This window comes from Gopherus flavomarginatus, chromosome 3 (genome assembly GCF_025201925.1).
Source record: "Gopherus flavomarginatus isolate rGopFla2 chromosome 3, rGopFla2.mat.asm, whole genome shotgun sequence".
NCBI classification, from domain to species: domain Eukaryota; kingdom Metazoa; phylum Chordata; order Testudines; family Testudinidae; genus Gopherus; species Gopherus flavomarginatus.
In genome coordinates, this window is record NC_066619.1 from 240,684,010 (window position 1) to 240,694,714 (window position 10,705).

At 42.6% G+C, this 10,705-nt stretch overlaps 1 protein-coding gene across 1 annotated transcript; it reads right to left on the minus strand.

Annotated features, from left to right (window-relative positions):
- Positions 1–797: 797 nt before the first annotated feature.
- Positions 798–4,362, minus strand: LOC127047394 (uncharacterized). The gene is made up of 2 exons (XM_050945510.1): positions 4,029–4,362; positions 798–2,669 (listed from the first exon to the last, which is right to left on the minus strand). The coding sequence occupies exons 1-2, from the start codon at positions 4,360–4,362 to the stop codon at positions 1,711–1,713; spliced, it is 1,293 nt and encodes a 430-aa protein (XP_050801467.1). The 3' UTR covers positions 798–1,710.
- Positions 4,363–10,705: the final 6,343 nt, after the last annotated feature.

The following is a 10,705-nucleotide window of genomic DNA, read 5'->3' on the forward strand; positions in this document are numbered from 1 at the left end:
CTCAACTCCCATCCAAACCCCAGATAAATCCATTTTACTCAGTATAAAGCGTAAACTCAAATAGTTTGCCCTCTAACACTGATAGAGAGATATGCACAGCTGTTTGCCCCCACTGGGTATTAATACATACTCTGGGTTAATTAAGAAGTAATTTTAGTAAGGATTTAAGTGGTTCCAAGTAATAAGCAGAACAAAGTGAATTATCAAGCAAAATAAAATAGAACACACAACTCTAATACATTAAGCAAACTGAATGCAGATAAAACCTCACCCTCAGAGGTGTTCCAGTAAGCTTCCTTTTACAGACTAGCCTCCTTCTAGTCTGGGGTCCAGCAATCACTCACATCCCCTGTAGTTACTGTCCTTTGTTTCAATTTCTCAGCCTCTCCACTCCCAAAGATACCTATTGTCTGAGCCAGCTGAAGACAAAATGGAGATGTCTCCCAGGGGTTTAAATAGGCTCTTGTGGGTAGAGACCCCTTACTCTCTCTCCTATGCAAAGTCCTACTCCAAGATGGTGTTTTGGAGTCACATGTCCATGCATGACTCAGTTTTTACAGGCAGCAGCCACTGTTTACATGCTACCCTGAACATCCTCAGGTAGACTTGTGGATTGGAGCCTCCCAAGATTCGTTGTCCTTTAAGTGCTTCTTGATTGGGCACTTAATTTGCTCCTTAGAAATCAAGCAAGTATATAGCCAATATTCATAACTTCAAGTACAAAAATGATACATGAATACAAATAGGAGGAATGTATTCAGTAGATCATAACCTTTACAGAGATATGTTACATTGCATATAAAACATATTCTAGTTATGCTTATGAAGGTATATATGACAGTTCCATAAAGCTTCATGGGGTACACCATCACAGTGACCATCAGCAAGCTTCTGGTAGAATTTGGTGAGTTATTATATTTACCTCATCTAGGTCTCAGACTGATATTAGCTGATATTGGAGGGGCTGCTAAAATAGTCTGTAGTCAATTATTCACTTTGGATATCCATATAGATAGTTGATTCCTTCTGGAATCATGTTAAGTTCTTGCCCTCAATGAGTTCCAGTGACAGCAAGTTCCATTTTTATGCCATCCTTTTATTTAAACTAGTGTTCTGAATTTCCCCTTTAATTTGCAAGAACGAGATATGTTCAATGAATTATCTATAATTTGTATAATTGATCTAACAGTTGTACACTTTGCCTAAAGTTATATTTAGAAAGTTTCAGTTTAGCAATATACTGCTTACAATCCCCACATACAAGATTGTTTGTCCTCACGTCCCAAGTAAATATACCATTGAGTCTAACAGCAATAAGGCTGCAAGACTTAGTTTATTTGCTGCTGAGATGTGGCATAGAAACAATTTGTTGACTTGTCACAATGAAGGCCAGACAAGTTTGAAAAGAGACTGCACTGCAAGTTTATTGATCATGAAGTCCTTACTAGGTAAGCAATTCTTGCAAGTTAATTTTGCAAAGAGACATGGAAGTCCAATCCCCAACAGATACAGCTTACAAACAAATGCAGAGGGCAGCACACTGCAAACTTCAGAAAAGTCAATTAACTAGAATGTTCTCTGAAAATGTTGCTCCATTACTTTGAAGTTTATGCATCAGAGCACTAGATCACACACTATAGGAAACAATACTGCACCAGCAAGGGGAATAGACCAGATAACATTAGCTATTCTTTTGGCTTCTGTGGTTGACTACTTCTGTCTCCTCTTTGAGTGGATACCTTGCCACCTGCCCAGGCGCAAAATAGTTTCTTCAGAACATCTGTAGCGTACAGCAGTCACAACAGCTCCCAGCCAGAAAGAATGTACACCATATTGCTCTGGAGGAAGGCCAAGTAATCTTAAAGCAGAACGGAAGACAGCCAAGAACTGTCTCCTTGTCAATGGTGTGCCATCCCAGTGTATAAAGAGAGGCCCATCCCCTCGTGGCCTGGCTGCCACATAATTGCACAGTGCCTCAACAGGGCATACCCATGTCTCTCTAGATAATCGAAGAGAGATCAAAAACCTTTCTTGGCCCAGGTAGGATGTATGCAGGTAAATGTTCACTCTTTCCTCAGTCAGCTGGACATCACTCATGTACAGGAGCTCTGGCTGTGCCCAGTTGTGGTGCTCTGCTACCATCTCTTCCACCCGAAGAGCCCCAAAAAAAGCCACAGTAAACAAGGCACGGAACAACAAACTTTCATAAAGAGAGTCACACACAGATTGTACTGTGCCCAAGAGAGATCGCAACACCTCAATGGTTACATGAGATCTGCAATATCTTTGATTACCTTCCCTCCACTGCAACCCTGTCACTATATGAAATGTTACAAAATCTTGAAGAGGATCAGGGTGACCTGTGATTTTGGAAATATAGGAGAGTGCTGCCAAGTACATCAGTATTTTTGGTGAAGACAAGCCTTGTAATTCCATAGCCACCACAAACCCTCTAATTTGATCCTTTGGAACTGGCCAAACTGCAGGCAATCCCATCTCTTCTCTAAAGAGAAAAAAGTGCATCAGGCCTGCATGGTAGGCTTGCCAAATTCTGGCATCTCCTGAACGCTCCAACAAGTCCAAGGCCTTCCAGGGCCAAGGGCCCAACATATGCTGCTCAGAGACAAGGCTAGGTCCATCTCCTATATGAGGTCCAGAAATACATCTACCTGCAATAAACACAATCAGAATCAGTTAATATCTGACAAATCATGAAATAAGGGTTAAAAGTTGGACAGATGGCCGTCCCCATCCTACTCTCAGCACTTATTCACCTTATACCATACATTCTATGGAATCTCAATGCCCTCCCACCCCAGGGGCTGCCAACAAAATGGGAGAAAATTCAGCAGCTAATGTGCCTGGAAATAATTCTGAAGTCAGTTGGCCAGATTACCCTCCCTCAAAAGTCTGGAGTTTAGCAAGACTCTTGAAACCTAGCTGCCACTTTCTTGGACAAAGTACAGTTGCAAGTCCACAGATAGTTTAAGTACTACAAATGGTGAACTAGAACAGGTACCACACTGGGCCAATCAAATAACTGTAGGTGCTGCAGTAATGCTTGACATTCCCAAAAGCCCAATGGATGCAAGTTTTCTTTCCCCATGTGAAAGCAAACCAAATGTGTAAATTGAGAGATTTAGCTTTATATTATACTAAAATGAGATTACATTAGTAAAACTAGCCCTGTCAAGTCAAGCAAGCAAAGGGAGGATTATAAGTTTCACTGTTTAAAGCCTTTGACTTTTGCCAAGCCCTCTTGCACCCCAAAAGAAAGCATTTAATAGAGATTCACCCACCTCCTCAATTGGAGGTTTGAGCTCAGAACGGAGAGGACCAGGATGTGTGCTTTTACCGTGTCTAAGGTAAATAAGCAAGCCATAAACCCTGTTAAAAACCCCAATTGCTTAGACCTTTGTCAGAGATCAAAGGATTGTTCTGAGGCTTTTAAATCCTTTGTAGATTTTTACTTAAAGATATTCTATCTTCCTGTACAGCCTCTCCCCGCTGCCGGCAGTATCAAACGCCAGGCCTCACATATCTCACCCCCAGAGAAGGAAGCGGAGCTGCGTCTCCAGGTGTATTGTCAGAAGCTGTTGTTTACTAACCCTCCAGCTGGCTCGAGCACTTACATTAGAAGCGGCCGGGCAAAGCGGGAGCGAGGGGAGAAACACCCTATTCCCGAGGAGCGCGGGGCACACCGCACGCCGGGGGCTGGCCGCCGCCCAGGCGTGTCCCTGCGCTCCCCCGAGCCTGCGGGTGGCACATGGCGCGAAGCATCCGCGTGGAGCTGGTGCTGTGACACAGCCCCACGCCCCGCCGCGACACCCACCCGCGGCCAAGTGGGAAGCCGCATTGGCCGTTGTCTCCGCACACCCCTCCCCCCCCGCCCCACTCCCCTGCGGCCCAAGTCGCGCAGAGCGGGGAACAGCCCCCCATGCCCTGGTCCCGAGCCGCCCGGCAGCTGCGGCCGCGCCGCAATGCACGCTGGGGATTGGAGTCCCCACCGGCCGCAGCCCAGCACTCACCCTCGAGCCCGCCTCCTAACGCCTGTTCCGCGGCGTCCCCCACAGCTGCGAGCCAGCACCACTGCTCCCTGCGGCTCCGCGTCCTGGCCCGGCCCGCGGCCGCACGGGGACCTGGGCTTGTGCTGACACTGCTTGCGGCTGCCCAGCGGCCACCGCGCCTGCTGCGGCTCGAGGCGGGCGGCGAGCGCGGGGCCCCCCGCTCGGAGAGACGCTCCGCCAGCCACCCCATGCCGGGCTCCCGGACCAGGAGCCCCAGCATCGCCCAGAACGGGCAGGCGGCGGGCTCGGCAGCGCTCTGCGGGCAGCGGCTCCTCCAGCCGGGCATGGGCGGCATGATGGCAGCGGCCTCTCCCAGTGTGAAGCGGCAAAACCGCTACCGCCAATGAGCGTCCTAATTACACTAGGTGGTGGTGCCGCCTCCTGCCCTTTTTGTTTCTGAGCCTGCCCTCTCCGAGCCAATCGGAGCGCCTCGCGGTCTTTTCCGACTCTCCTGATTGGTGAAATTGGCGATTGACAAGCAGAGTTGCACCGCCCATTTCTGAGAACGCTGCGATTCGCTGGTGTCTTGACCAATGACTGGGCAGGTGCTCCTCGCACCTGAAGGGATGTGCAGAAAGCCCAGGTCGGTGCCAACAGCGCCTTAGGTCAGGGACTGCAGAGTCACCGAGACATGCAAGGCGAGGTGTAAATGCAGGGCTGGGCTGGATCGCTGGCGGGATATACATTTTCCTCAACTAATAACTCCTTAAGGAGTGTGAGACCCACATCTACCCATGGTTTCTTGGATGACAGTAGTCAGGGCAAGGGCTGTACCATATCTTCCTGAGTTCCAGTTCTCACAAGTGATAATGCCATTTTACTATCTGATTAAAATATTAAATGCCATACCTCCTAGGATTGAGTCTCCTGAAAACACTCCAGAGTCACCATTGTCCCCTGGCTGCCACCACACCCTCATCTGTGGTGACAATATTAGAACTGTTGCAATTGCTGTCTCAAGAGGTGACAGGTACAACATCACAAGGGTATGTCAGGCTGGATCATCTCATTTTAAATAGGTGCTACTGCCATGAAACTGCTGGGTTACAATTAGTACCCTTTAGTGATACCAGATCTTTGGTGTTTTTATTGTCTCTCATCATTGTGAGTCCAACAGAATTATACCAGATTTGGCAAATGTGCCTAAAATCTGTTTATACCCCCTGCTGGTTCCACTAGTAAAACGCTCACTCAGGTTGGATGGTCTCATCCCAAAGTGCCAGGAATCTCTTAATCTTGATATCTGACCATGCACAGTTTTGGTGGTCTTCATTTTATGAGATGAGATGGGAAGAGCTAGCAAACTGCATAGCTGAAAGGAAAAGAAAAAGAAAGCAAGCTGACACTGAGGTGTGCATTGTGACTATTTACAGCAAGGAGTGGGCAAAAAGCATTGGAACTTCTTGTTTGTTCAAGCATTACTTCCTCATGGAATATCTGTTCTAATGGGAATGTGATGGGGAAGCCTAGTTATTGTGTGATGCAATGCTTTGGTAAGACCTGCTAGCCAGGCTACAGTCATGGCTGTGTGTTCCCATCTGAACAGAGAGACTATTTCTTAGCAACAATCATACATCAGCCTTGGTTGTAAGCAGGACTTAAGTTAATAAAATATGGGTATGAAATCAACAAGGACACAAATCATGTTTAATTGCTGTGCTATGGTGTGTTTTCCAAGGTCTTTTTGTTTCATTTGGGAGAAAAATATGTGAATCCCACTATGCACTCTTCTCTAATTACTAGTCTAAACCCAGCAGTGCATGGTCACTTGTGAAATGCAATTTACAAAGCTTGCTTCAACTTGTGATTATGTTTGCCATGTACCTGGCAATATAATACAATAATATATACTTAATATAAATTGATTTACCAAATGTAATATATCACTCTTTAACTTTTGTACAGCTGGAAGTTTAATTCTGGGCTGTTCTACATGCAGTTTGAGTGAACCCAGCTTTTTTGGCAGGTGTTTCCGGTGCAGAAAGAAAACATCTCTCTGTGGTTAGACTGCTAAGTTTACTGTACTTCATCACACTCACCAATCAGCTCAGAGCACAAGAGGCTCAACCACTTTATTTGAGGCCTGTTGTGAAAAACTCCAGAGTTTGTGGGACACAGTAACACTGAAACATAACTCTTTTACGCAAATGTTGAAACTTCAGGGTAACTGAAAGAAGGTACTTGTAATATTGGATTAAAATCACTGTCAGCTTTTCTGTTGCAATACCCACAAACTCTAAACTAGAGAAACTATATTGGCACTGCACCAGTGAATCTTTGACACAAACACCATACCAACTATGCATAATACTTTGCACTGTTTTAGTAACATCCATCTAAGGGGTAGGCTACACTGGCAATGTTAAAGTGCTGTAGTCGCAGCAGAGCACTGGGAAAACTAACTCTAAAAAAACACCTCCATAGGTTATGTTTTCTAGAACTTCAATAATTTTTGTTGCTTTTCTCTGGACTTTCTCCAATTTGTCCATATCTTTCCTGAAATGTTGCGTCCAGAACTGGACACAATACTCCCATTGAGGCCTAAACAGCGCAGAGCACGTCTTGCTTACAACACTTCTGCTAATACATCTCAAAATTATGTTTGCTTTTTTTGAAACAGTGTTACAATGTATCAGAGGAGTAGCCCTGTTTGCTGCTTTTACAAATCCAGACTAAGAGTCCTGTGGCACCTTATAGACTAACAGACGTATTGGAGCATGAGCTTTCGTGGGTGGATACCCACTTCGTTGGATGTAGTGTTACACTGTTGACCCATAGTTAGCTTGTGATCCACTATGACACCCAGATCTCTTTCTGCAGCACTCTTTAGCAGTCATTTCCCATTTTGTATGTGTGCAACCGATTGTTCCTGAAGTTGAGTACTTTGCATTTGTCCTTACTGACTTCCTTCCTATTTACTTCAGACCATTTCTCCAGATCATTTTGAATTTTAATCCTATCCTCCAAAGCACTTGCAACCCCTACCAGCTTGGTATCGTCCGCAAACTTTATAAGTGTACTCTCTATGCCATTATCTAAATCATTTATAAAGATATTGAACAGAACTGGACCCAGAACTGATCCCTGTGAGACCCCATTCAATGTTTTATATGTTAGTTACATTCCTAGGGAACAACTTTTCAAATGAATAGCACATTCTACTAGATAAGCACAATAACTGGTTGTGGCTGTTGAAATTATAAGCAGGGAACTAAACTAAATTTAAATTTAAATTTTCATTATAAACTGTTCAAGTTACAATCCTACTGAGATGAATGAAGGCAGTTCACACTTCTTAGAGTTTTTGTTTCAATTGGTCAGTAATCTACCTCTAATTACACTTCAAAGGTATTTTTTGCAACATTCCACACTAGAAACTTAACTCTTATGAAGAACTCTGTGACAGATCAGCATTAATGTATGAAGTCTGTTTTTAATATAGAGTAAAATAAAATTGAGGGAATTATAAGATAAATATATAGCAATATAAGAAATAAGTTATCAGATGATATTATTATATATCCTGTCACTTTCTGCAAACGGTGTCTGGATTCAGATTGATATCTCTGGTGAAATAACATGCAAAAGGTGGTCATGAGGCAAGGAAAAAAAAGCAGGGCATTTGAAGTGAGGGTGCTTATTTAAGAAATAAGATATTGATAAGATCAGATGGGCTAAGAGACAACTATTATGTGAGGCACTTTTAAAGAGACTTTAGTTGACATGCACAAAAAGAAATAACAGGAATCAAGAACAGTTTGTCCAAAGCAGTGAATAAAATTATGCATGGATTTGGGACACATAAAATGGATATTTCATAACAGACTGTCATAGCATTCTCAGAGTGTATATCTGTATAAATATTTTTGTGGATGAGGATACAGGGGTGCAGATCAAGTAACCTGAGGTGTAAAACTGTCCCACAGGAGAACAAGAGGAGGAAGAAAGAAATGACTTGAGAGACACTTGAAACTAAGCTGTACCAGTTTAATTTAAGGTCTGATTTTAAACTGATTTAGTGAGGGATTGTCTACACAAGTAGTTATTGTGATACAGCTATTCCTCTCTAAATTCACACCTTATTTTATTCTGATTTAACTTTCATGTGTAGACAAGCTCTTAAACTGCTGCAACTCCTGTATGGATGCTGATTTCATGTAAACATGTCTTAATTTGGTTTAAAGTCAATAACTGATTTTAGTTAAACTGGTGCAACATCTATTTCTAGACAAGATCTAAATCCTTTCTCTAGACTGGCGATTTCAGCCAATATAGCTCCAATAAAGGATGTCTCTAGTATGGAATATAAACCCAATTGCTATAAACCATAACTGCACCTATGTAGCTTAACTCAGTTCAAAATCAGAATAAACTGCAACTCCAAGTATATGGTAACCAGTGCAAGCCACAGTTGATAGTGGCTTTGCGTATCTTCAAAAGGAATAAGGCGTGTTTTTTAACCGGTGGTACATGTTAAATTACATATGTTAAAATCTTAGTGTAGACAAGGCGAGCTGTGTGGTTGAATTAAAACCTCCAAACAAGTGTTAAAACTACAATTGGCCTTATATAGACTGGGATTTTAATGCGTTAGTTGACAAATGTTAAAAACTCACCTTTTTCCTAGTTTAGACATGTTCTAAGAAGCTTAAGTATTAAAACAATTCAAACTAAACATTTCAATACATTGCAATGATTTAGGAACTTAAAATGTACAGCAAATTTGCTGGAGATTACTTATTAGGTCACAGAGTATACTTCATATACAGTAAATATGGCAATATCTCTGTCAGAGAATGGAAATTATTAATCTATACACAATCCTAATGAGCTGTTGCGTGGAAATTCAGAACTGTTCTGACTCATATACTCTGCAAACAACTTCATGAGACTGCAGTTTCACTTTTTCATGTGGCTTCATTATAAAGGTTGGAGCTGATTGACTTACTATGGTGAAATAATATTCCTTCCACTTGGCTAAATGCTTTCTAATTTTACTACAGCTCATGGAGGGTAGAAAGACCAAACTGCTAAATTGGTTTTTGCACCCACACTTCAAGGAAGAACTCAGTCCTTAGCATGAACAGGAAGGAAACAAATATCTCAGTGCTCTTCACTATTTTTGAAGGGGGAGCCAGTTGGGCAAAAAATCTTCAGTGTGAGAGCCACATCAACTACTAAATTAACACACTGCTTACTACGCCTTAATGAGGTAATGTTACAGAGCCACTCGTGTAACTAAAACAAAGTTTACCTGTACAATAAAACAATACTCATTTTTATAAAATAATAACCAGGAAAACATATGGAATTAAAAAAAGCACCTATGCAAGTAAACTTTTTAAGAGCAGAATAATGCAAACCTTACTTTAAAAACTGGATGAGTGAAAGTGTGCCTGTTCCTCCTTGACTTTGTTCATGCAGTATTTGTAATCTGTCATTGCAATCCTAGTAAGGCAGTGCAAATGTTGGTTGGTCAATTTGTTCCTCTGTTTTCTCTTCATCCCTCTGGCTGGGGGTGAGGGCTCTTGAGTGGGGCCGGGGATGTGTGTGGCCTCACAGCTTAGAGGGAACTTAGTGAGCTACACGTAGGGTCGATGGGAGCCACCACTGGCTCGCAGGCCTTGCATTGAAGAACACTGAAATATCAGCTTATCACCTAAGAGAGAAGGAAATAACTTTATCTTGCCTTTGAGATGCATATACAAGAGGGATGACATCAGTGATGCTCAGACTGAGGCACTGGAGCTGCAAATGGCTCTTCAATGCATCTCCTGCAGCTCTTTACAGCGTTTGATATTAAAACACTGTGTGATTTAATTATTAACCAATATAACTTATTAACCAATCAGAATGCTTTTACTATGTTATTAACCAATTAAGTTATCAACTTGCACTAAGTTTTTCTCTTATTTGGCTCTTTGGGGTAATGCTGATCGCTAATTTGGCTCTTGAACCAATGAGGTCTGAGTATCACTGGATTAGATAACTGAATGAAATTGCAGTGGGATAAGAACATAAGAACGACCAAACTGCGTCAGACCAAAGGATATGGGAACCTTTTGCCTCTAGGTTCAACTCCAGCCCATTGCTATTTGGTGGCCTGTAGTATGACAAATGCCATTGATAAGAAAGTGATGGTTACTATAAAAATGCTTGTAATAATAAATAGAGTTAGTGGTCTCAGTTTCCAGTAAACAGATGTCCAGATGGCAAAAAAAAACCAAAAAAAAACCCCACAACACATTACAAATGATGCTAATTGGCATCCCTATGTAGCATTCTCATTGGAGGTGTCAAAGATTGAATAGTCATGGCAACTGAACTTCTCCAAAGGGCAGCATGGAAAAGTATGCACTACCCATGCTCTACCTGATCTTTGGGTAAATATGGTACCACAGTGTCCAGGGCTATCAGTGTAGCAGACAGCATAACCTCACACAAACATAAGAAAACTATTTCTTCCTTTTCTGCAGTCCTCAGACTTTACTAGGGCGTTATTTAGGCTTGGTCTACACTACAAAGCTTGGTCAACCTAGTTGTTCATGTATGCACACTTAAAATTTGTCTTCCACTGACATAAGTGTCCAGTTACGCCGACATAGTAACACGACCTCCCCGAGTGGCATTGTCAAAGT

What these genes read in the sequence shown, in the direction of transcription:
- LOC127047394 (XM_050945510.1), bottom strand. Translation starts at nt 4,362, where the DNA reads ATGCCGCCCATGCCCGGCTGGAGGAGCCGCTGCCCGCAGAGCGCTGCC. An exon ending in GTTAGGAGGCGGGCTCGAGG is followed by an intron (nt 2,670 to 4,028) that starts GTGAGTGCTGGG and finishes TGTTTATTGCAG; the next exon opens with GTAGATGTATTTCTGGACCT.